Raw genomic sequence first — 27452 nt, 5'->3', positions numbered from 1 at the left:
ACCTCTGTTGTACTTCTCAGTTTTTCTCATGTTAAAAATGGAGATAGTAGCTGGTGTGGTGACTTGTGCTTGTAATCTCAGCACTTTGGGAGGCTGAGGTGGGCAGATCACTTGAGCCCAGTTCAAGACCACGTGGACAACATGCTGAAACCTCGTCTCCACAAAAAAAAAAAAAACAACCCAAAAATCAGCCAGGCTTGGTGGCATGCAACTGTGGTCCCAACTGCTTGGGAGGCTAAGGCGAGAGGATTGCTTGAGCCTGGGAGGCAGAGGTTGCAGTGAGCCGAGATCATGCCACTGCACTCCAGCCTGGGCAAGAGAGCAAGACCATGTTTCAAAAAAACAAAAAACAAAAAAACTAGAGCTAGTAATGCCTCCCTTATGGAGGTGAATGAAGTTCAATATGTTAATGCCTTGCTAAAGTTATCTTTAAAATTCTCTTTCTACTTTCTTAAAAACTTGAGGTTCTTCAGAGTAAAGTCAAACTGGCTAGTTTTTACCCTGGGACTGAAATACAGAAAACTAGATTTTATACCTGCTGTCCATGAAAGTTGAATGTTTTATAAGTAGTTAATTTTTTTCCCATTTAAAAGGACAAGTAATAATATTCATTATAGGAGATTTGGCTGGCTTTTAGGAATTCATTTTGCTGGTGTACCTTAAGTCCCTCGCCTGATTGACAATATACTGAGGAAAAGAGCTAAGTTGCTAGGGCTTGAGGTCTAAGGGCAGCACTGACTGGTATTTGTTTCATTAAGCTTAGGCAAGCTATCCAATTACTTAATGCAAACAAGAAAAGTTTACACTAAACTCCTACTTCTTTGCTTGAAACTCTAGAGAATTTAAATGAGGAGAGATATGTATTTAAAAGAAAGAAATTTAAATGAAACTTAAATCAGGGACTCAATGTAGAATATATTAGAGCAGGAGATCTAAAATATTAAGTGGGAAATGCCAATAAATAAAAAAGGAATGTATTCTCTAAGATACTTGGCATGTTTAGTTTTGTTTTGAGATAATTCTTAAATCTTTGGAAACCCAAGTTAATAATGAGAGACTTATTTTATCTCCTGCCTTTACATATAAAGTCCTGCCTTCCCTTGGTCAGTGAGAGCCTGGATCTTCTCTCCTTAGTGAAGTGTTCCCAAAACAACATGGCTTCTGATTTTATAGCTCCACTATCTGGGCAGTAGTTTTCAGAGAGGCCCAGATGGCAGGGCTGTCTCATTTGGTTCAAAAAGAGAAAAATTGGTTGACAACTCATCTACCTTTTGCAGATGGCCGTTGAATAGTATAGCTCCATGCAGTATAAAACCAAGGGGCCAGAGAGGAAGCTTTGAAAATAATTGGGGGTTTCTGAAAACATAAGCAGTTTTTCTTTGCAAAGTGGTTTTGGCTCAGTAAAGAATTTACAGAAACCGTTGAAAGAGGAAACTTAGAAGAAAATAATTGCCATGCAATATTTTGGAGGGGAGGGTTGGGGAAATGGAGAATGGTACAATTTTAAAGTTTCAAATCTATTGCTTTTCAATGGGAAATGGTACAACTTAGAAGCTTCTCATCTTTGGGCACTGGTCAAAACTGAACCTCAGTCAGTATACCATTGAAACTCTGTCCTCCAAGAGAATCTGAAAGCAAGTAAAATTCTTTGCAAAGGTGATTTCATGCCTTAGAGACCCTTCTAAGGGTGTCACAGGCATCTAACTGAAGGAAATCCTTTCTTGGTGCTTCTGGACCCAACTGATGTTTCCTCTGCCTAAGACACTTTCTCATTCCCCATGTTGCTCAGTTAATGTCCTGTAGAGCTCAAGTTAAATATCAGTCCCACCCATGCAGTGTCATAGATACCTACCTAACTTTTTAAAAATAATGCATCTGTTATTTGTAATCATGGCTCATGAAAGTAGGGACTGTGTCTCTTGCTCACTACTTCATTCTCAGTAACCAGAGTAGTCCCTCTCACCTAGTAATTATATACTGAATAAATTTATGAATTCCAGTGTGTAGTTTTTGTTGAATACTGTAGTGAGAAATCTCAGGATTACAGTGGAAGTATATGTGCCCATCGAGTAGAAATTATAACAGTATCAACCTGGGAGATAATATAATGCCCCTCTGTTTTATTTATCCCCTGCCACCACCTTTTTCAAGATTTTTTATGGAATGAGGAATAATATGTTTAAGGTATAGACTTTTTAGAATGTTTATATGCAAAGGACCATAAGATTATATAGTAGTTCAACCTTCAAATTTTAAAACTGAGGAAACTGAGGCTTATTAGATTGTACAGCTAAGATGTTGATAGGAAATGAGAATTTGTTCAGAGTCCTACTGCCAAACTCCCTGATGACAAAAAATTTGGTTTCTTAAACAGTCACCGTACAGACCTTAAAAAAAGTTTTTTTAAAATTTATAGACATTCCTTTAAAAACATTTGAGAATTTGTGCAGTTCTATTTGTAAGGATGAATGAAAGTATAAGAATTTATTAAGAAAGGAAAATAATATTCTTTTTAGTCAGTTTGCACCACTGCCAATCCTCTTTCAATCCAGGTGTCAACACCTCTAACTAGGTGTTGTTGTTGGAGGGGCTCTGGACTGTTGTGGCACCTCCTGTTGTAGGCTATTTAATGTAGCCTGGGATTATATCACAGATGTGCCACATCTAACATGGTGGCTAGGCCCTTGGAGGATACAGTTTGCCTCTCTAGTTTCTTATATACCATAGCCTTCAGTATATCACAGATGTGCCACATCTAACATGGTGGCTAGGCCCTTGGAGGGTACAGTTTGTCTCGTTAGTTGTTTCTTATATACCATCGCCTTGTGTTCTTTTGCAGTTTGTTTTCCTTGTTTTGTTTGTGGTTAGAAATATGCCATTTATTTATTTATTCATTCATTCATTCACACATGCATACATCAACAACTTTTTCTTGCATGTTTAGTATGTGGCAGGCACTTTTATAAGTACGGGGGATATAGCAGTGAACAAAAATAGGGCAAATCCTTGTCCTTATGGAGCTATGGACAAGAGGGAAAGGAAGCAGCTTGTGAAAGGGTCTAGCTGCTGGAGTTAGTAGAGTCAATTTGTGATTTTAGAAGTCCTTAGAGATCATAAAAATAAAGCAGAACTTATTGGTGAAAAATTGGAAAAGATGATGGAGACGGCACTGTAGTTAGTGAATTTGGAGATTGTCTTCTTCATTTCGGAAAATCACTGCTTTCTCTGTATTCCTACCCGCATAGTGGGTACTATTATTATTACTGCTACTTACCTAACATTTATTGAGTGTATATTATGTTATGGGCATTGTGCTGAGTGCCTTGTTTATATAGAACCCTGTAAGGTAGGTATTACACTATTTCATTTTACCCATGAGAATAACAGGACTCACCGGAGATTAAATAAAGTACTTATTCAGATAGGAAGTTTAGAGCCTTGATTTGGACCCAGAGTTTGCATATCTGTACCAGTCATGGCAAGCTAAATATGTTTATTTTTATTACCACATTGAAGGCTTTTGTGCTCATGTTTTGCTTCTTTTTCATTAACTTGCCAAAATCCTTATGATCCTGTATTTCTTAAAGTTGAACCATGTAGAACTCCATATCTAATTAAAATCTAAGCCACACATAAGTAAACTAAAATGGAAAAAAAAAGTAGTAATTTTTAAACAGTACTTTAAAATTAGATACACAAAATGTGGTAGATGTGATAATTCAGTTGTACAGAATTCATTTTATGTTCATGAACTAATAATAGCATTTGAATAAACATTTTATATATGTTTGTAAAGTGCCTAGCACAGTGCTTAGTAGTTGATCCATAAATGATAGTAATTTTATTATTTTATTTTAGTTTCCACCTCACTGGTAAAAATAGCTAATGCTTTTTTACTTAGGGGTAAGATGTCCATACAAATGCTTTAAATACAGTATTGTAATCTGATATGATAACCTCAGCAGTTATTTGCACAATATTCTCATGGGGAGCACTTCATTTTTGATGTTACTTTCATTTACCTCCAGGATTTATTTGAGTACAAGTGTATTTTGGTAATTAAGGGCTGTAGTCTTAAACTTTAGCATGCATCAGAATTCTAGAGGGCTTATGAAAAGACAGTTTGCTAGGCACTATCCCTAGAGTTTCTGATTCAGCAAGTGTGGGATGGTATCAGAGAAGCTGCATTTCTAGCAGACTCCCAGTTGATGCTACTGCAGCTGGTTTGGACTGTAGTTTTAGAACTGCTGTTCTAGGAAGTTGGTGTGACTTCTAATTATTGCTATTCTCTTACAATTACACATATCCAGTGGTGTTAATGTGTTGATATCATTGATGTTGCTGAATTTATTGTATGGTCCTTGTGAAATAATTTAGAGAAATTTGGTTTGTATGAGTGTCATTGTGCTTATTGCTTAGGAAGTTTCCCAAAGGTTACTTTTGCATTAGAGAATTTCGAAATACAGATTTTAACTTGTTTCTAGTCCTCTTTTTTTATTTAAGACACAAAACTACACAGCTTTGATTTTTAGGGGAAAAGAATGATAACTTTGGAATATATCTCACAAGGTAACTTTTTTTTTCTGTTGTAGTTGATTTCTGAGAATTCCAGAGTATCAGGATGATGTAGCAATTTAAAAATAGTAACACAAAATTTTATCTCTAGTTTTTTTCAAAAATCTTTTTAAAACTAAAATTTGATGAGCTAGTACTGAGTAGAATTTGGTGCTCATCATTCACACGTATAAAGTAGATTTCACTCAGAATTTCACTTACACCAACATAACAATTTTACTTTTCCTTTTTAAAGCATAGCTATACCTTCAGGGATATGATGGTGTAGTAGGGTTATTCTCTCAAAGAAGAAAAGGCAGTCAGAAAATCTTTGTCCACGAGATTAGACTGAAATCTTCAGTGATTCAGTGATTACTGAATGCCTCTATGTGCCAGGCACTATGGCAAAAATCAGTGCCAAAGTAATTTATCTTTATCATGTACAATGAGGGGTTTTAGTGGGTTGTAACTTAATATGATCTAATTGTGTGATGAGGCTACTGAGAAATCTAATGCAATCTTATGCTTCATTAATAGAATTAGTATTGTGTACAGATCCAGGGAAGTAAGATTCTCCTGTCTTAGTTTGCTAGAGCATGTCTGGAGGGTTAGGTTTAGTTTGGAGCTAACAGATCGATTGGAGTCATTCCAGAAGTGAGGAGCCCTGCAGTTGAAAAGTGTGGTCATATTTGCATATGAGGATTGTTGGAAAATAGGGGTAATATACTGGGAGGAAAGATGTCCTCATTAGTTCCATAATGTCTGGCTTCTCTGCTGTGCTGTAACATCCACAATGACAGTAACCTGTCCATCTTGTTTATCGCTGTGTCCTCAATGCCTAGCACAGTGCCTGGTGTGCATTCAGTAAATGGACGAGTTGAGTAAGTTTGGAGAAAGAGATGATGGTTACCTTCAAATATTTGTCATGTAGATGGCTTTTTTTTTTTTTTTTTTTTGAAACGGAGTCTCATTCGCCCAGGCTAGAATGCAGTGGCATGATCTCAGGTCACTGCATCCTCTGTCTCCCAGGCTCAAGCAGTTCTCCTGCCTCAGCCTCCCAGGTAGCTGGGATTACAGGCACGTACCACCACGCCCAGCGAAGTTTTGTATTTTTAGTAGAGACGGGGTTTCACCATGTTGGCCAGGCTGGTCTCGAACTCCTGACCTCAAGTGGTCCACTCGCCTTGGCCTCCCAAAGTGCTGGGATTACAGGCGTGAGCTGCCACCACGCCTGGCCTAGATGGTTTGTTAATTACTTAAATTTTCAGAGGCCAGATGGAAGCACCAGGGATGGAATTTTTTTGGTGGGCAGATTTTAATTTTACATAAGAAGAACTTTGTAAAACTTAGTTATATTTGGCAGCCAAATTAATAAGCTTCTTCATGTATTTGAATTTGGTTATTTTAAATGCTTGGGTAGAGGCTGCATGGGGATTTACCTCTATACCTGCTTTTCTGATAGATTATGGGCCAAGATGATTTCAGCTGTTGACCTTTTTGGCTATGTGTTTCTATTTTTAAATTATTTCATTTGATAGAAAATAATGTCAACTAATAAAATATTTTTTCTAACTTAGACAATTCTTGTCATTTTAGACTAAAGCAAGCCAAAGAGCTGGACCGAGAGAGGGCTGCTGCCAATGAGCAGTTAACCAGAGCCATCCTTCGGGAGAGGATATCTAGCGAGGACGAACGCGCTAAGGCAAAGCACCTGGTGAGTATTAAAAATGTAGGAGAAATTTTCTTGCCTACAAGGAAATCTCTGATGTTTGGGAAGAGCTAAGTACTCTGTGCCAGCTTTTAGTGTTGATAATATTATTCATGTTCTCTTTGCTCAGATTTTGATTTTTGCCTTTTATAAGTAGCTTACAGTTTAGGTTTAACCATTAAGGACTTTAAAGGCAGGTAACTCTGGAAGTATTGAAGACCAACATGCAGACATGTGTACATGTTTCACGCCTGAAGGATTGTTGTCTGCTTTTTTTTCTTTTTCTTTCTTTCCTTTTTTTTTTGAGACGGAGTCTTGCTCTGTCGCCTAGGCTAGAGTGCAGTGGTGCGATCTCAGCTCACTGCAACCTCCGCCTCCGGGGTTCAAGTGATTCTCCAGCCTCAGCCTCCCGAGTAGCTGAGATTATAGGCACCTGCCATCGTGCCCAGCTAATTTTTGTATTTTTAGTAGAGACGGGGTTTCACTGTCTTGGCCAGGGTGGTCTTGAACTCCTGACCATGTGATCCACCCGCCTTGGCTTCCCAAACTGCTGGGATTACAGGCGTGAGCCACCGAGCCCGGCCTGTCTTCTTTTTTTCTCCTTTGCCTTTGGTTTTATTGTCTTTGAAACCTCAGGGGTCAGCAATCTAGGCTTCTTTCTCTCGTGGCTGGCAACTACCAGATGTTAGTCTGGAAGACTCTGGCAAAGGTGAGTAAGGTTTGATCAATCATTGCCTGGGGTTTAGGGAAGAGAAAATGTAGAGTCAGGGCCTTGGGGAACAGTCTTTTCTAAGATAATTTTTTTTAAAAGAAAATATTTTTTAATCTTTTAAAAGATTACATAGACATGTTTTTGTTGTTGTCTTTAAAAGTATTACTAACAGACAGAAGAAGGTTTAAAAGACACCCATCAATCTGTCTTTCTGATATAACCATGGTTTACACCAGTGTGTGTTTTCCTCGAGATTATTTTTTTCTAGGCTTTTTAACATATTGAAACATTTAGCTAATGCTATAGATGGTGTTAAGCCTCATGAACATTTTCCTGTCACTGAACATTTTTCTGAAATGTAGTTTTTAATGGCTGAATAATGTTCTGCCTTTTGTATTCAACATAATTTATTAAGCAATTTCTTATTGTTATTTGATAGATAAAAGTGGAGCTGCTCTGGGTGAAACCTGGAGTGTTGACTGCTTAGCCTCCACTTCGGCCTTCCTAGAAACCCAGATGTTACTCCTCGGAACCTTTAGTCCTCATTGGAGCACAGTTGGGAACTCACTGGACAGGGAAAATGGGACCATGGAATGGAGAACTTTGAACTGAAGAGTGAGGGGGATTTTTCTAGTTCACTAGGCAATTGGGAAACACTAAAACTTTCTAAGAAGAAGGCTAATTTCTAGTCTCTCCCATTCTTTACCTTAGTCACTTCTCTGAAAGACCAACCCATGACCAGCTGCAAACAGAGAACATGAAAGGAAGTCCATGAGTAATGAATCAGTTTCTTCAGTGACAAATCTGGGGTCCCGGTTGCATGGGCAAATAGTGAAGCCAGAATAGAGGTGGTAGACCAAGAAAGAAATGTCAGTGGACTGACTGGCAGCTGCCCTGAGAACAGTACATGTGTTGAGTGGAACAAAGGGAATAAGAGAGGTGGAAGCAAAGTCAGTCATTGTGAAAGGGGAATAATTTCAGAATTAAAGACAGTAAGTTTTGAGTAACTCAACTGAAAATTAAATTTGTTGTACGTCTAAGCTGAAGGATTTTTTGAGGAAGCTGAAAAAATATCGGGTCAGTGGGTTGAAAAGTCATTTCTATGTATATTAAAGTCTCCAAATTTGGAAGCTAAGGATGTGTAGTGGAGGAGGTTAATAGTGCTCATGTTTGAGGAAGGTACGAGAGCAAAACTCTTAGTTTCCAGCGGGCAGAAGAATACCTTGGTTGGCATTTCTCTTTGCCTCCCAGCTTTTACTCTTCTGAATCTTATCTTTGAAGCACTCTTTCTCTACCTCTTTTTGCCTGAATTTGGACATACTGTCTTACTCTCTTAGTTTATGGAGACCAGCAAGATTCAAAAACTCAAAAAACTCATTAAATATATACACACACTCAGCAAGACATAAAAAGAGATTTCACAAAAAAATGTGAAAGTATCAAAAGATTTGTTACTCAGCATAACTAAAATATTAAGCAACATGTTTTGATTGGAATAGCATATCTGCAGTCTGTTCTGTTTTACCTAATGAATCTTGTCTATTGTCTGTCTTTACTGCTTTGTGTAGCTGGTGAAGCATGAGAAACTGGCCTCGTACATTCTGATTTGTAGATCTCTTCTTTACAGATTCTGGTTGTGTGGTATAGATGACAAATTGTAGTACTCACAACTCCTGTATTTGAGCATCTGTTATAATATTTGCCAAATAGAGCCCTCAAAGCACTTAGGGAATAAAAGTAGAATTTATGCCATAGGATGACAGCTGATTGAGAGAGTCCCTTCCTTCCCAGAGTGTTGTCAGACATTTGCATGGTCTGCCATGGCCACAGCAACATGGCTGCCAGTGACATTTAGTTATTGGGCAATTCCCAGTTTATTTACCAGATTTCTCCCTTTATTGTTGTTATTTATTATTATGGAAGACATACATATTCATTGGATCAAGATTAGAAAATAAATACAAAGAGATACTAAAATCACTCAATGTACTACAATTCAGAGATAGTTACTGTTAACATTTTGGTTTATTGTGTTTATATTCCTTTTTACTTCCCACTGAGTTGGTATAAAACATTTGATTTTATGTGTATAACGGTATTTCTCCAAACATAGATAATAGTATACACTCTTTTGTATAACTGTTACAATAACCTTCACATTAAAACATTTAGGCCATGTGGTAAAAGTTTTTATACTGATAAATACGTTTTTGTGTGGTCACATTTTAATGGTTGTGTTTCACTGAGTTTTCCACTAATTACTAAATTAATACAAGAATATTATAGAACACTTGGAAAACAAAAAATTACAAAGAAAATCAGTATTGTTATAATTCTGTCATCTATCATTAATGTTTAGAGGTATAAAGTTCTGCCTTCCCCATATGTATTTATTTTATACATGCTTTAGGGTCTCAGATTATGCATCCCACCACCCTCCAAACCAGTACTGTGTGGTGTGGACAGTGATCGCAAGCCTGCTGTTGTATGTTAGTTCCTTGATCCCCAGCTGGAGAGGTGGGCATCTTCAGAACCCATAACTGATGTGGGAGTCACCCCAGAAAGGTTAGCATTGCTCCTGCTGTGTTTGGAGGGCCCCTATTGCTGCCATTCTTAATTCTAGTGTGTGGGACTCTTTGAGTGATGGCCAAGCATTGCTTTGTTCCTCTTTATTTAGAACTCAAATGTTGCAGTCTGCAGGAAAGTAAAGATTGTGTTTCACACATGTGAAGTAATTAAAAAGTTGTCTTTCAGGAGAGCGAGGGTGAAAGCACGGGAGCTGATGTGATGTTGGGACTGTGAAATAAAATGATTCCCACCCCTTACGCCACACCCCCCACATCTTTCTGGCTCACTAACAGCTGACATTTAGGTTTCTGTCTCCTTAGATGTGAGTCCAGGCTTTTTCTTCCCACAGTTGTTTTAGCAGCTAGCTTTATTGAAGCTCTTTGAAGGGCAAAGTCATGATGGCCCTGTTGTTGAAGTTTTAAAATAGGATCAGATCAAAACTTTCCCCTTTGGAAGAATTGCTTTAGCTGGGGAAGCTGTTAATCCCACTCTAGATTCTGGAAGAGTATACCAGCCCCTTCCTCTACTCAGCACTGAGTGATGCCAGCATTTTAATCAGTTGACTTTATCCAGAGGCTTTGGAAGAGGCTGTCTACTGATAATGATTTTACCTGCATGAAAATGTTAAAAGCAACTCACGTTCAAAATATGCTTCTTAGGATCAGGAAAGCACCTCTGTAGAGGATGAAGACTGACTAGAAGGACAGGACCAGGGAATTTGTAAAGTTAATGCAACTTGATATGTGTATTGTAAAGATCTTATATACGTGATCTAATATTTGCTATCATTAGATTCTTTTTTGAAATTGAAGAGTAGTGAGTTGGTTTTTTTGACTTTGCAGTTATATTTTCTTTTTAAAATTCCAGTTAAAATTTTGACTCACTCTTTTTTATGTCTTACTACATTATGCTGGTTTAATGTTAGATTTTTTAAATTTTAATTATTTTTAAAAATTTAAGTAGAGACAGAGTCTTGCTGTGGATCTTGAACTCCTGGCTCAAGTGATCCTTCTGCCTTGGTCTCCCAGGGTGTTGGGATTATAGATGTGAGCCACCATGCCCAGCCACATATTTCTTGTTATCATCACAGAACTATGTAGTATTTTCTTTTCTTTTCTTTTTTTTTTAAATCTAAATGTTAAAAAGAAGTCTCAATTTACTTACTTAAGGCAATATTTACTTCAAAATTCTTCCATTACTCTTTGGACAGATGTTTTATTGAGTGCTTACTGTATAAAATTTACTATGTTAGGTACTAATGATCTATGAATAAAAGACAAAATCTTGTCCTTGAGGAATAAAAGGTAAAAGATACACTAAAAATAATGTTTAAAAATGCTAAGTCTGTTATAGAGCCATGCTACTTATAGTCTTGTGAGGATTCTCACTTTTGGGAAAGCCAGGACTTTGTCTTTCTTTTAACTAATTGCTATGTTTGCATTTATTTATTCAACACGTAATTGAGTGCCTAATATATGCCAGTGCTGAGCAAACAGTAAGCAGTCAATACATATTTGTTGATTGAATAAATGACTGATTGCATCTACTGAAGCCCTGGAAATAGGAGGAGAGGAAATGGGGAAGAATAGAAAAGATTTTCTGGGGAAAGGACCCCTGAGCTGACTCTTGAAGTATGAGTAGGATTTGCTCCCAAGGTTGAGGAGTGGGATGAAACAGCCTTAGGTATTGCAGGCAAAAGCATGGAAACGTGGGGATAGGGGGACACTACTAGAAGTTGCTGAGTGGGAATCATTGTGGCAGTTAGAACATAGTCTATTCTTTAAGTGGGTGTGTGTGTGCAGGGGATTCACGACTTAACCCTTGCCTGGCCTGGCCCTAGGTCCTGTTTATAATTGGTACCTGATTGCCACAAAAAGCCTGCTTTGTCAGTCTTGTGGTCTCTGTTTTAACGTTAATGCTGGTCAATGGTTGTGTCTAAACTGTAAAAGAGAGGGTGTATAAAGAGACATGTCCAACCTCCTATCCCTTTATGGTCGAGACCTCAGTTTTTAAGTTTCTCTGAGGTCCCCTTGGCCAAGAGGGGGTCCATTTAGTCAGTCATGGGGTTTAGGGTTTGATTTTTAGCTTACACTCTAATGAAGTATGAAGGGAAGAGCAGAGGAGGAAATGGCTGGAAGCCCAGAGACCAGTTAGAAAGCCCTGTGTTAATCCAGGTGAGAACGGGTAGTACCCAAATTAGGGCATGGTAGCAGGGATGCAGAGAAAAGAAGAGGAGTAGGAACTATTTGGGAGGTAGTATTACTAGGATTTTAGCTTTGAAGGGTTGAGAGAAATGTCAAGCCTAACTACAAGCAAGGTTTCTAGTATCAGTAACTTCATATCATTTGAAATACAAAAATTAGCAATCAATGTAAAAAACGTCCTGGGCTAAGCATAGCATGAAGTCTGACTTCAGTGTAGCATTGAGGAGGGTCCTGGCCTCAGATACTGCACCAGTTGTTTGTTCAGCTCTGGGCAAGAACATTAGTCAGATCATTAGGTATTTTTGTCCCTTTCTGCATTGTCCTTCGTCATATATTTATTAAACACCTACTGTATCCTAGGCACTATTTCCCAGGGATGCAAAGATGAATTAGATCTGGTTGCTTTTCTTCAGAGTCTGCAGTTAAGTGTCAGGTTTGTGGGGAAGGTTATTCTTGCCTTGTGTATTTTGTCCCAACTTAAGCTATAATTTTTGAATTTGTAAAACCTTATACTGTTTAGAAAAAAAAAACAGTAAAAAAAAAAAAAAGGGTGGGTGAATGCATAAATTTAGTTTTTGAAAATTTAAGCGACTGTTTCTCCAAAATGTCACTTTTCATCCCCAGTTTGCCTTTTGTCTGAAATGCACCAGTGAAGCAATCAAGAAGAAGAATTGATTAATTTTGTGCTGTATGCCTTTCAGTTCTGTATTTTGTTTGTGCTTCAAACTGTGACAGTTGAAATTTCATGGTAAAAAAGAAAACGGTTTTGAATTTGGGATATAGAGAAAAATGACTAAATTAAAGGAAGCAGATAAGAACACTACTGCTGTCCAAGTGAGGTTCTATCCAACGAGGAAGGGAAACAACTGGGGTTGTAATTTTGAAATGATCGACATGGTTTATACTCAAAAGTTCTGTGTAAGAGAAGAGTAAGAGTGATCACTTGGGGTTTTTAGTATCACTGAAATTAGCCAGGTGAACGAAATTGCAGTGTAAGCAGTGGTTTCCCGGGTTCTTTTATTGGGCATTTAAAGATAATTTTAGAAATCTGTTGTTTTTGGGTGCAATTTAGACTTGGATTATAACCTCTGTTAAAACTCTCTCTGGTTATGTATGTTGTGTACTGGTTTTCTTGCCCTAGACACTAACCTCCAATTATTTGGATATGTGTAGAGTATTAGTTTGCTTTGAATTCCAAAAATGAAGTTAATGAATTCGAGCTTTTGCTTTTGACAACTATTGAAATATGGCATTTCCACGTTGTATTGGAAGGATTTGGGCCATTTAGGTGTTAGACATTTTTCTCAGTGTTATTGGTGAGAATGGGCTCTGGAATCCATCTGCAAGTCCCATTCTTTCTGACTCTTCTCTCTTAATAGCTTACCAGGAAATTCAAAGGGAAGCATCCCTCACGACAGGTGGGAGCCTCCTGTGCATTTGGATTTAGCAGGGTATTAGGGCTTCTGGGATAAAGTATCCAGATTCTGTTTTCTCCTTTGTGTTCTTTGTTATCACGTGTGGCCTCTACTTCCAGTGTGTTATGGCAGCATTATTATTATCAGCTGGAATGCATACACAACCTTATGAAGAGACTGTGAACCAAGTTTTCTGTGGAGTAGCAGGGCAGCTTTAGGTATGTTTGCTACTGCAGTGAAAAAGGAGAAACGTGTTTTGTTTCAGTTTGCCCGCCTAGGCTGCACGTTAAGATCCCAAAGAATGAATAGGACTGCGATTACAGATTTAAAGTTTGCTTGTATCCTGAAAACTTGCCCAGATTAATATATTTCTGAAATGTACATTGTCAGACCCCCTTTCCTCATCTAGGTCGGCAGAAATGCCTATGTTCTTTTTTTTTTTTTTTGAGACGGGGTCTTACTTGTTGCCCAGGCTGGAGTGCAGTGCATGATCACGGCTCATTGCAGCCTTGACCTCCCAGGCTCAAGTGATCCTCCCACCTCAACCTCCTGAGTAGCTGGGACTGGAGGCACATTCCACCATGTCTGGCTAATTTTGTTTTATTTTATTTATTTATTTATTTAAGAAACAGCGTTTTGCCACGTTGCCCAGGCTGGTCTCAAACTCCTGTGCTCAGGAGATCCTCCCTCCTTCGCCTCCCAAAGTTCTGGGATTACAGGCGTCAGCCACAGCACCCGGCCAGAAATACCTAGGATCTTAACATCACCAAATAGCCTCTGAGAAGCTCAATATTATGCTGACTAGATACTGAGGAACCTGGAGGTGGAGAGCAGTGGAGTGTTCTGGTCCTGGAGATCTCACTGCCAAGACTCGGGGGGCCTATCCAGTCAACACGGTGTCGCCATTCTCCAAGGAACTGTGTCAGACTGTGTGGCCTTTTGGACAGTGATTAGAAAAGAAGACAGCACAGTTGAGTAGAATGCTATTGATGTTCTTGGCAACAATTAGTCATATTTAAGGACAGCTAGGGGGAATAACTCTGCTTAGAATGTGTTCTCATATTTTCTAAGTGTGATTTTGAAAATTCATCAAGTTACTTGCAAACCAGTTGGTTCAGGGCAGTTCTTGTTGAGTGGTGTCCTATGTGTTAGCCGTAATAACTTATTGACATCCTATCACTTGGGTCATTATGGGTGTCCAGGTGAGATATGGAGAGCACTGCGTAAAAGTCCATAGGCAATTAAGGTGCAAAGGGCTGGTTATAATTCTATCACTTTATGATGACCTGGCATTCATTGTGAACATATTTACTTCATTGCCTGGTCTGTTGGAATTTTATTGAACTGACATCATAATCTCATTTCCTACTAAAGAGGCTAAGAAATACAGCCCTTGGTATTTGCTTTAACCTGCAACAAATTAAAAGTGAAGCATAATCAAGTCTGTCAGTCCTTAACAACCCCAAGTACATGTTTTGCACATTATGTTTTGAATGAGAATGTAAGGCAGATGAGCTCCTTATATTCTTACAGCAATCTTTCCAGATTGTCTTCATGGCAAGTCACACAACTGTCAGTTCTGATACAGTTCTTGTGACTTGTTTTCAACCTATTGTGCATGGACCTGAGGTTTAGTGAATTCAGTATTAAATTGAACAGCAATATTATTTACCATGTGATAAACTATGTGATATACCATGTGCAATGATGCCTGCTTCATTTTCGTTTATTGGATGTTAAATTTTTCACAGTGTTGAATATCACAGTTCTGTATTCCTTTTCTGTATCCGTGCTTTTATTGCTTTGATATGATTCCTAAATGGCACTGAGTTATGCTTTTTCTGTGTTTCTTGATGTTCTGACCTGTGTCCTTATTTGGGGGTGGGGGCAGGTGGCAGCTATCTTCATGTATCTTGTAACTATTCCCTTACCCATAAAGACATTGGACATTTTCCTGCTCACTCTTTTCTTTACTAACTGTAGTTTAAGGATGACTTTTCTTGAAAATACCAAATGGCACAATTACCAAATGAAGTAAGGCTTCCGTTCTCTCAAGAGCAGAATCTGTTTACAAACCTGCAGTATTTGTTACATACCTCATTTAGCCCATTCATCATTTTAATAGAAAAATGAGTCATTTTAGATGATTCTGAAATAATTCGAGGTAAGCTACATTGCTGCAGGCAGAATATGATTTACGCAGATAGCACCATGCTATTTTGAAAAAAATACAGTGGAATGATCAGCACCAATAATTTATGATTACTTGTGGTAAACTTATCAAATGTCTTCATTGTCATAGAAATTTGTTGATTAGATAAAGCATTTAGAGTTTTCTAGCTAGCTTTTCCCCCTTCTTCCATCTTTTATGACAAATGGTTACAAAGTTCCATACTTACCCTCTGCCTGTTTCAAACACTGACTGTAAATTTAATTCCAGATTTGTGTTTAATATTTTCTTGATAAGAAATAACACTAGTCACTGTCATGGGCCAATTTTATTGGAGATGATAAAACCTACTCATACACATTTTCTGCTTAGAAATTAAACTTCATCCATTTACAGTTTCTTTAGCCCAGTGTATGCACATAATTTAAATCCTATCTTACCTATCCATAGGTTACATATTTGACTCTCAGGAACACAGGTAACTTATTGCCTGGAACCATAGCTCTGAGCCCCAAAGGCATCACAAAGTGATTCTAGTTAGTGTCTTGAAGCTTATGAGCTTTGCTGATAAGCAGCATCACAGTAAAAGCAATATTTGTTTTTAGATTTAGTTTTTTTTTTTTTCATTTAACTAAGAGCCTTCAACTCTACTATCTTCTTGGGTGTTTGATATGGGCAGGACATCTATCATTGATTCCTATTAGAGATGATAAAGCAAACATTCAAAGAGACTGTGAAACTAAATGTTGCACAGAGATAGAGCCAGGGTTACAACTCTGATCTTCTGTGCTGAGGTGATCTTATTTTGGGCACAATTTAGCAAATTTAGTTTTGTTGTTGTTGTTTGTTTTTAACGTGTAATGGATTTGACTTATTACATTAGAAAGGGAAATGGACTTTTAGGCACATGGTCAAAGCAGAAATTACTGCAGCTAAAAGTAGAAAAGGCAACTAATCGTCATGCATGTGATGCACACTCACAGGAAGTAAAACACACACACACACACACACAAAACCCATAGCATTATGAGCCTACTTAGCATAGAGGCAGGCAGCCTTAACTGCTCGAATAGGCCTTGTGTGTTCTTGCTTAGTGAAATAATGTATGCACAATCATAATGCTGTCAGGGATTGAGAATAATTTGTTTACCAGCGTGGGTAAGAAATATTAGCACTACCATTTCCATCTAAACCATTTTGCATTTAAAAAGTTCTGGCATGTCAAACTGTAAATTTCAGTATTTAAAAACATTCTCTTATGTGAATCCCTGTATTGCAAAAGATACTGGTCAAAGGAAGTGCTATTTGTACACTTTCGTCAAGTCATTTTTGAATGTTCTTATTTAAAGAAAGTTTGCCATGGCCTGTCATACTTTGGGAGAAGTGGTTGGTATAGACACAAAACGACCTGGTTTGTAGCAATTATCCATTCCCTTGGCCTCAAAGGAATACTAATATATAAAGGCAGAAACTTTCTCTTTTTCTTTTGAGACTGAGTCTCACCCTGTTGTCTAGGCTGGAGTGCAGTGGCGTGATCTTGGCTCACTGCAACCTTCCGCCTCCCAGGTTCAAGTGATTCTCCTGCCTCAGCCTCCTGATTAACTGGGATTACAGGTGCATGCCTCCACACCTGGCTAATTTTTGTATTTTTAGTAGAGACGGGGTTTCACCATGTTGGTCAGGCTAGTCTCGAACTCCTGACCTTGTGATCTGCCCGCCTCGGCCTCCCAAAGTGCTGGGATTACAGGCATGAGCCACTGTGCCCGGCCGACTCTTTTTTATGTCTAACATAAAGTCTTCATTTGTGGGGGAGGTAAGAGATGATTCAATTATTTTTGTCACTTTGGATAATAAAGAAGCATTAATCTGGGAGAATGCTTGTTGAGAGTAGAGATGGGCTTGCTGCAATAGAGTATTTTTAGGAATAACTGTGATATACGTTAGCAGTGTCTACTCGTGGTGAATTCAGTCACTTTTGTATTTTCATTGAATTTTATGAGAAATTTAAAGGAAGATATTCTACAGTTTGTTTGTAAAGCCAAGCTCTGAATAGAGTTTGAAAAACTATGCCATTGACCATTTTGGAGATTTGTTAAGTTTAAACAAACAAAAAAGGAAACAAAAAATTGGGGATGTAGTTGTATAATTGTTAATGTATTTTTCAATTATACTTTCCACTTCCAAGAATAATTATCTCAACAGCAGGTTAACTAATGTATTAAAAATTAGTTTATTTCCAAAAAATAAGCTCTTTTCTCATAGCTCTGATAGAATGATAGGAAAGAGCTGGTAACTGATTTTACTGTATGTCTACTATTGCAAAAACTAACAACTGAGTATTAACATTGCTAGATTATGTGTGTGTGTGTGTGTGTGTGTGTGTGTGTGTGTGTGTATAATCGTTTGTGTTGCATAGGGTAAAGGTAGAGACACTAGGAAATTACAATTTTTTTTTTTTTTTTTTTTTTGAGGCAGAGTCTCACTGTATCGCCCAGGCTAGAATGCAGTGGTGCAATCTCCGCTCACTGCAAGCTCCACCTCCTGGGTTCACTCCATTCTGCCTCAGCCTCGCGAGTAGCTGGGACTACAGGCGCCCATTACCATGCCTGGCTAATTTTTTTGTATTTTTAGTAGAGACGGGGTTTCACCGTGTTAGCCAGGATGGTCTCGATCTCCTGACCTCGTGATCCGCCCGCCTTGGCCTCCCAAAGTGCTGGGATTATAGGCGTGAGCCACAGTGCCTGACAAAAAAAAAAAAAATTACAATTTTAAAATTCCTTTCTTAAACTTTTTACTTTGAAATATTTTTAGCTTACGGTAAAGTTGTAAGAATAGTACAAAGAGCTTGACTCTGATTCATCTGTTTTTAGGCATTTACCACACCTTATCATTCTATTTCTGCCTACATATTATATATATATATATATATTTTTTTTTTTTATCTGGGGGAGGGGATCATTTGAGCATGGGTAGAAGACATGCTCATTTACCTCTTAATACTTCTGCCTCTTAGAAATCAGTGTTTCTTACATAATCAAGTACAGTTGTCAAAATCAATAAATTTAACATTGATGACTATTGTAATATTTAGCCCAGATTTCAATTTTGTCAATTTTCTCAATAATGTTCTTTATAGCAACTGTTCCTCTGGATACAGGATGTATTCTAGGATCATATATTGGGAACTATTATAGTTGATGTGTCTTAAAATTCCATTTTAAACATAATTTGCAAACAATAGTATTAAGATGAATACTGTTAACTTCAATTTATGAATTACTGCTGTCATTGCTAGAGTTTTAGTAAGAAGAAAGTGGAATGGGCAAAAAAGAGGTGAAGAATTTCATTCAGACCTATAGATTAATATTCTATATTGTGGGTGAGTTGAGAAAAAACCATTGTTTTGGAAATTTTCTTTTCATGAACTAAAAATGCTTTCAGCATCTGTATAGATCCCGTATCTTCAAAATGCAGCAGGCATCCAACTTGCATCATTAAAAACTGTTAGAGAATAAACTCTTCCTATTTTTTGACAATTTTTGAACAATAATTTCATCTGAAATAGCCTTCTATCTGTCCCTCCGCCCTTCCCTTCCAGGTACAACTCCATGTAATTTTAGGCAAATTGCTTCCTTTTCTTTATGCCCTTTGTTTCCGTCTTTTTAAAATGAGGACAAGGTTGTTAATGTAGTTCTCTTTCAAGTCTCTTGCCTTGATGAATAAATATCTAAATATAGGAGTTCTTACAGAATTCAAAGTTCTATATACGTATAAATTGAGTTTTTATAAAGTAATTTTGTTTTATGAATAGGTTACCAATTCCAAGAGTCACATTTATTTTAATTTTCTTTGGTTATTAAAAAAGTCCATTTTAGAAAAAGAAAAACAGTTAAAGTTGAAAGCCTCTATATTCTTGGTTAAATTGGAATTTTGTTATTGATTACTTATTCTGATTAGTAAAAGTGGTTTAGTCACAGGCCAGGCATAAATGCTTTTAGACAGTCACTGAATTGAAAGTGTCAACATGAGAGAGGGATCCTTTTCTTGGAAATGGGAGCATGGGATCTTTCTGCTAATACGTGTTTGTTGGCTTAGAATGAAGACTCAGAGCTTTGTTAGGAAAATAAACTTAAATTGGCAACATGGTGAGTGTGAACCTGGAGGGCATTATGCTAAGTGAAATAAATGAGATACAGAAAAACAAACACTGTATGTTCTCACTTATATGTGGAATCTAGAAAAGTTGAACTCACAGAAGCAAAGAATAGAAAGGTGGTTGCCAGAGGCAGGGGACTGGGAGAAGTGGGGAGATTTGGTTAAAGGGTAAAAAGTTTCAGTTATAAGATAGATGAATAAGTTCTGTGGATCGAATGTACAGCATTGTAACTATAGTTCTACAGTATTTTTAATAATACTCTATTGTATACTTGAAATTTGTCAAGGGAATGGATCTTAAATGTTCTTAACCGCACGCATGCATTGTGTGCATGCACACGCACAGGTGTGAGATGATAGATGTGTTAATTAACTTGATTGTGGTAGTCATTTTATATTGTATATGTATATAAAGTCATCATGCTGCATACCTAAAACATATGTAATTTTTACTTGTCAGTTACACCCCAGTAAAACTGGGGAAAAATAAAGAACCGGTGGGAAAAAATAATTAAGTGACCCAAATTTTTGTATCATAGTGGATGAAACCCCTTTGCTCTCTCTAAGCTTAAACAAAGATTCATCTTTTTGAATGGCTGCTTATTTTCCATTTCTTTCTTCAACTCATTAAAACTTAATATATTTGTGAGACAGGGTCTTTCTCTGTTACCCAGGCTGGAGTACAGTGGTGCAATCATAGCTCACTGTAGCCTCGACCTCCTGGGCTCAAGTGATCCTCCTGCTTCAGCCTCCCAAACAGCTGGGATTACAGGTGTGTACTACCACACCTGGCTAATTTATTTTTTATCTTTTGTAGAGATGAGGTCTCACTATGATGTCTAGGCTGATTTTGAACTCGTGGGCTCAATCGAGCCTCCTTTCTAGGCCTCCCAAAGTGCTGGGATGACAGGTGTGAGATGCTGCACCTGAGCCCCTTTTTTTGTTTTGGCGATAGAGTCTGTCACACAGGCTGGAGTGCAGTGGCACCATATTCGCTCACTGCTACCTCCGCTTCTGGTGTTCAAGCAATTCTTGTGCTGCCTCCTGAGTAGCTGGGACTATGGATGCATGCCACCATACCTGGTGAATTTTTTGTATTTTTAGTAGAGATGGGGTTTCACCATGTTGGCCAGGCTGGTCTTGAACCCCTGACCTCAGTGTTCTGCATGCCTTGGCTTCCCAAAGTGCTAGGATTACAGGCATGAGCCACCATGCCTGGCCCCATTTGTTAATTTTTAATGTGACCATTGGATCTTCCGTTTTGCTAATTTCTGACGTTGTTTTTCTCCTTTCTAAACACCTCCTTGCTCCATGTTGAATTTTAAGCATACGGACAGTGGCATCATTAGAAAGTTTCCCATCATTCCCTGTCATGCACAGGTGATAGAAGAATGTATTGGTGCTTCAAACTGATTATTACTTTTTACCTCCTTGATGAACTCAATATATTATTAAGAGAGTGGCTCAGTTTCAACCCTGGAGGCATCAAAAAGAACAAGTTCTAAATAACATCCTCCTTTAGAATGCAGCATATTTTAACTGCGTCTCTCCATCTTGCACATCACCACTTCCAAGCTCCATCTCGAACTGTACATATGCTCTCTGTGTGTATGATAATACTGCTTTCCCCGTCCTCTCTTCTCCTCTCTCCTCTCTTTGAATATTTTTTTTTGTGAGCCTTAGGAACATGTACACTGGTCCCGTAGAGTGACACAACAAAAGCAGGCTCTTGGTGTAGTCAGGTTTTGTCCTTGTAAATGACATGGTACAAATGCATGTGGTGGATTAAAATATGTTCACCCTGACAGAAATCTTTTAGTTGAAGTGAAAAAGCCTCCATCAATTCTGATTGCAACAAAGGTTGCTGCTGCTAGTGAGAGGGACTTGCCAAGACTGCAAGTTTTTCAAGCTCTATTCTGGAGATACATTTGTTACTTGGTTCTCAGCTTTGACTTGGTTATAATCTTGTCTTGGCTTGTTCTCTTTCCAGAATACACCAGTTTTCATTTTTCTTTGGCCTTTTCTCAAGATTTATGAAAGGGGGTATTTAGCTTTTTGTCTGGCAAATAGCAAAGGCTGTTTGAGTTCCCTAATCAATAATTGTAAAATAACTAGAAATTGATCTATGCCAGCTGTAAACCCATCCATGCATTTATTTTTTCTTTTTCTTTTTCTTTTTTTTTTTTTTTTTTTTTGAGACGGAGTTTTGCCGTGTCGCCCAGGCTGGAGTACAGTGGCACGATCTTGGCTCACTGCAACCTCTGTCTCCAGGGTTCAAGTGATTCTCCCGCCTCAACCTCCTGAGTAGCTGGGATTACAGGTTCCTGCCACCATGCCTTGCTAATTTTTGTATTTTCATTGGAGACAGAGTTTCACCATGTTGGCCGGGCTGGTCTTGAACTCCTGACCTCAAATGATGTACCCGCCTCAGCCTCCCAAAGTGTTGGGATTACAGGCGTGAGCCACCATGCCCAGCCCCATCCATGCATTTCTATTAATGTCTGCTATCCTTGAGAAACTGTACATAAAACATTTTTGTCCCCACATCACTGAAGATAGGACAGAAGCAAGTGACAGTCAGACAACTGTGTATTAAGGGTATGCTCTTACAGTGCTCACAGTTTGATATATGGCTGTGGGGCTGTTTCTCTAGATTTGTAATACATACTTTGCAGGTGAAAGTTTCTGGAATGTCAGTATAGCCTCATTTGGGAGTTAGAGCTCATTTGGGAGTTAGGTGTAGGTAGAATAACATTGTGATTTGAGGCTACTGCCAGGTTATGCCTTTTCAAAAATAGACTTTTCACTCATTTGGCATGGCCTCCCCTTTCTTCTCTATTTGGCCTGAAATTCTTAATTTCCCTCTCTCTCAAGATAGAATTAAGGGCAAGTGTGCTGGAAGCATTCAATTTGGCAAGACCACCATTGATAGACACATATGTTGCCTGGGCAAAAAAGATGCTGGTTAATACTTGGGTGAGAAGGGTACATGTTTTCTTCCTCTCCCAGTTGCGGTGATACCTGTCAGTTTGTCAGATACTATTTTGCTACCTTGTCACTGTGGAAATTTCATAAGACCTAAGCTTCTAACTGGCCAGGGCACTGTTATTTTGGGAGGACTTACCTGTGCTCACAGATTATAGTAAGACACTTAATTCTTAAATAACTTAGAAGTAAGAGAGAAATAGTGGTCTTGGGATAAAGCTTGAAATGTACTGAGTAGCTTCAGAACAAGAATGGCCTGTTGCTGATGGACTATATTAATACCTCTAAGGAAAAGATGTGCCAATCTTTATTTTTCAGTCTTTAAAAACATGGCTTTAAATAAAAACCAAGTAACAAATGTATCTCCAGAGTATTTAATATCATGAGACATGTTTACAATGTGCTGTTTAATAGAATAAAAATCAGGATACTCTTTAATACCTGTACATCTCCATGGATGGAAACCTTCATAGTAAGATTGTTTTTTCTTTTCCTTTTTTTTCTCATACTTCTATTTTTTTTATTATCACAGCAAGATGTGAGAATTTTTTTCTTATACTTGAAAAATGCTTTTCTGTGATTGCTAAAGTCTCTGAAATGAGTAAGTATTAATTTACAAAATACATTTCAGCCATTAATTATTATTTAGAAAAGAATACATGTATAGAAAGAAAGAAGAGATTGTAAAAGACAAGCAATGGTTGTGTTCTTCTCCTCTGCCCTGGTGTAACAACTCTGGCCCTTGTAGGTCTCTGCCTTTTGTGGAGATGTTTATAATAAGCCCTCTTAGCCTCATGCCCGTCATACATTCAGGCCGTAAAGCTTATCAAATAGTCATCCTGTTATGATTTAGCTTTCCAGGTACTTGGTCTGCAGAAAGAGTATGTCTTAGCAGGAGGTCCCACATATGTGTTCCTTTGGCCAGATTTTATTTTATTTTAAAGCAATAATTTGGCCCATTGGTTGATTCATAAGTCTGTGTAAATTTCTCAGCCTGTTGACAAACTAGTCTTCCAAATGTGCAATACTAAGTTCATCCAGAGTAATTCTTTACCTTTTGATAGGTGGCCTGAAGTTGTTTCTAGTAATAGCTCCTGTACCATGTGCCAACTGGGCTTTTCATTTTCAAAAGTTTATTGAAGAAAGAAAATTGAGGGCTGGGCACAGTGGCTCACGTCTGTAATCCCAGCGCTTTGGGAGGCTGAGGTGGGTGGATCACCTGAGGTCAGGAGCTTGAGACAGCCTGACCAACATGGCGAAACCCCATCTCTACTAAAAATACAAAAATTAGCCAGGTGCGGTGGCGCAGCCTGTAATCCCAGCTACTTGGAGGCTGAGGCAGGAGAATCGCTTGAACTCAGGAAGCAGAGGTTGCAGTGAGCTGAGATCGTGGCACCGCACTGCAGCCTGGGTGACAGAGTGAGACTCTGTCTCAAAAAGAAAAGAAAAAAGAAAAAAGAAAGAAACTTAAGAAGGGTGTGCCCCAGAGGGTGTGTGCCCAGGGATGCCCAGTGAGGTGAGACCCTCATCAGATTGGAGTGGCGTAGCCATTTCCCAGTTTGGCCCCACCATTCTATTGCTATTTTAGGGCCCTACCTCCTACTTTCCCTTTTATTGGACCCTTTTCTGGGCACCTTTCGAGTAGATGGGGTCAACTTACCTTGCACAATCACTGTACTTCTTTTTAGACCTTGAAGAAATCTTAGTAATCACCCTGTCTAATCTCTACCTTTTCTTCATGAAGAAAGAGGCCCAGGGGTTTTGGGAATAAACCGAAAGAGTCAGAACCAGCCTCCAGGTCTCCAGGTTCCCTGTCTAGGGTATATTTCAGTCTTTGTGGTGGTTTTCAGAGAGGCTCTCAGGATTGCTGAACAGAGAACAAGAAGGCAGGGATCTTTCTGCACATTTGGGCTGGCTTGGGATTAGCAGTTACACTGAGGGTGGGGAAGCTCTCTCCCTCTGCTGGGTAAGCCAGACACACAGAGGGCATTTGGGGTAGATCGCTCTTCAGAAGAGGCATGGAGATGTATATTTGTTTTTGTATTCTCTCCTATTTTCTGCCTAATATGTTGCAGTTTTCTTAGCAGCCCTTTCCACCATTTACCTACCTCCTCAGCCTAAGTGGCTGGGCAAAGATTAATGTCATAACTTCCTAGATAGTGAAACTGGTGTCTTATGCTGTAATCTCTCTTGAATGATGAGGAAAAGGCCTAGACTATCAGTTATCTTCAAGACCACTGTTATAATGAGTGAGATAGTGAGTAAATATCTCCAGCCTCTTTGTGTTCTTACTTGAAACAAAGAGGCAGAAATATGGTCACTGAATACAGAGAATGATGATCATTGATAGACCTCATTCTGTGATTATAATGACATTATATTGTACTTATGTGGAATTATAATAAAGCTTTTACAATTTATAACATGACTTGCCTATCATAACCAATGCCCATTGTTTTAGCAAGAGTGGACTTTTTCTTCTCGCTCTTCTTTATGTCTGTACTGATGTGTGTTTGTGTATGTATTTGACTTACATTTCCATTGATTGAAGAATTATTTGTATAGGACCTACTATATGCTAGGCATTGTGGTCTGTATGCTGGGTATACATCAAAATATATGTATAAAAAATCTTTGCCTTAATAGAGCTCACGTTTCAGTAAGAGGAATTGGTGTACACCATGCTTGATGGATTTTAAGAAATTGGCTTATGTGATTGTTGGGACTGTCAAGTCTGTAATCTTCAGGGCAGGCCAACAGGCTTCAGATTCAGGGAAGCCTTAATGTTGCAGTCTTGTGTCTGAATGCAATCTGGAGGTAGAATTCCCTCTTCCTTAGAGAGCCTCAGCCTTTCTCTCTTATGGATTCAACTGACTGGATGAAGCCTGACAAAGATTCTCTTTTTTGAGCAAAACTTTAGTCAGGCTCTGTTAAATCCTTTCTGAATAGACTGATCTTAGGTTTCCCTCTTGTAGAATCCACTTTGAGCAAGAATCCCACTAAGTCAGTTTTCGGAAAATCCCCCACCCTTGTTATCTGACCACCCTGGGTATTATCACCCTGGCATTGGCTTCAGCAATGATCCTATTCAGTCAGCTCCTTATCCTTGATGTTTCCTCTTGATACTTTTCTATTCGCTGACCCCCCACCTTGCTCCTTGGTTATAAATCTCTGCTCTTCCTTGTTAGAATCAGAATTGAGCCAATCTCTTCCCCTCACTCCAAGACCTCATTGCATTAGTTCCTCCACCTATTGCCATGGGCCCTCTTGAATAAAGTCTGCTCTGCCGTCTTGACAAGTATGATGAACAACTTTTTCTTTAACAGGCCCATCCATATTATAAAAGGTAATGTTTTATTCAAAGTCTGAAGATTTAAATGTTAATCACATTAAAAAAAAAAAACCCAAAAAACAAACAAACAAAAAACCCCAGCTAGACTGGTGTTTGACCAAACATCTGGATATCATAGTCTAGTTGATGGACATTAAATTAACTGTGAAAGCAATTGCCTCCACTTTCTAGATGAAAAAAACTAACAAGTACTTTTTGCCCTGCATTCCAAATGATGTAGAAAGCTAGGCAATCATGTTTGTAATATGCACACCAATGGCTGTAGAGTGTAGAGGTGTTTGCTTTGTTCACGACCATGGTTGTGGGTCTTTTCTACATAGGTAGGGAAGAACAATAGTTGATTGAGGAATGTCTTCCAGCCCACCCCGCAACACACACACACACACACACACACACACACACACACACACCCTCCCTCTGAGGGAAAAAGCCTCCTTTCTACCTTGACGTTGTTGGTGATGTGCCCTGCCACACACTGTGATAGTTTGGGACCCTATGACTTCCCTGGGCTAAGGCCCATTTAGAGAAGGGCCTATGCTGACTCTTCCCCAGTTGCAGTTACCGTTTTTGATGGCTTCCCACTTTGCAATTCCTTGATGTTTTTGCTCAGAGAGGAAACCCATCTCTGCGGTACATGGTATGGCCTCCATTTTTGAGGAATTTTGTGGAGGACAAGGTCATGGAGCTTGAGACACATGCAGTCTGTGATCAGGCTTATGCTTTATCTGAGTAGGACCACAATGAGCCTCCGTCAGGGCAAGCTGTATGGACGTCTACAGGTACAGGCAGATGGCAAGGGACGTCGAGTGCATACAGAATGGAGATTTCTGCTCTACTTGGCCCCTCAGTGGGACTGCTGCTGTCCTGGCGGCTTTTCTGGGCAGGATTTTGTGGAATGTTGGGAATCGTACCCTCTGAGGAACTGGGCCTGCTGCTGTGGGCTCCCCTTGTCTCTGAACATTGTAGAGTCCGTCTTTTGTTGAGATGCTGAAGACAGCCCAGGTTGAGGGCTGTGGTGGCCCCATGTTGGCATTGTCACATGCCTTCACCTCTCAACCACTGCTCCAAAATTTGTCTCTGGATGGTTGCCTGAGGATAATCCCTGACCCTGTGTCCACAAAGGACGTGGGTTCTGCCAGCCCTGACAGTTTCTTCCACATTCTCCTAAACTATCAGGCCAGCAAAATGTCTAGTGTCGTGGCCATGAGCTTCCTCTTGTAACAGAGCCATGTAATCAGACATAGGTGACAAAATGTTGCCATGCCTCGATTCATTCAGTAGAATAGCAGCCCATGGGTTTTGTGCTCCTCTGCACCAGGTGCTGTGTCAGGAGATAGGGACACAAGATGGAGCAGAATCCTTGCTCTCAAGAAGCTTAGAGTGGCTGCCATATACACCAGAGCAAGACGGACCCCCATGTGCCTTGGAAGCACATGGCAGGCCTGCTGCTGCCCTAACCCTCCTCCTGCCTGTCCCTCTGCCTGGGACATCCTCCCCTGCTTTCTACCACACCTCTCAGCCCTCTTTTAAACTTTGCCTTTCATTTCATCCCATAGCATAAATATCTCATTCTTCAAGAAGCCTTCCTGATTTCCTAACACAGAAATGATCACAATCTTCTCCATATTT

General features: G+C 39.0%; 1 protein-coding gene across 2 annotated transcripts in view; it reads left to right on the top strand.

Annotated features, from left to right (window-relative positions):
- Positions 1-27452, top strand: part of CHCHD3 (coiled-coil-helix-coiled-coil-helix domain containing 3) — a 296155-nt gene that overhangs the window by 102283 nt on the left and 166420 nt on the right. For both annotated transcript variants that reach the window (XM_019030867.3, XM_019030866.3), the window contains exon 4: positions 6151-6268. In XM_019030867.3, coding sequence (XP_018886412.1) covers positions 6151-6268 — 118 coding nt within the window. The remainder of the gene's footprint in view (positions 1-6150; positions 6269-27452) is intronic.

The sequence above is a fragment of the Gorilla gorilla genome, chromosome 6 (assembly GCF_029281585.2).
Source record: "Gorilla gorilla gorilla isolate KB3781 chromosome 6, NHGRI_mGorGor1-v2.1_pri, whole genome shotgun sequence".
In the NCBI taxonomy this organism is placed as follows: domain Eukaryota; kingdom Metazoa; phylum Chordata; class Mammalia; order Primates; family Hominidae; genus Gorilla; species Gorilla gorilla.
This window is presented reverse-complemented; position numbering and strand designations above follow the sequence as displayed.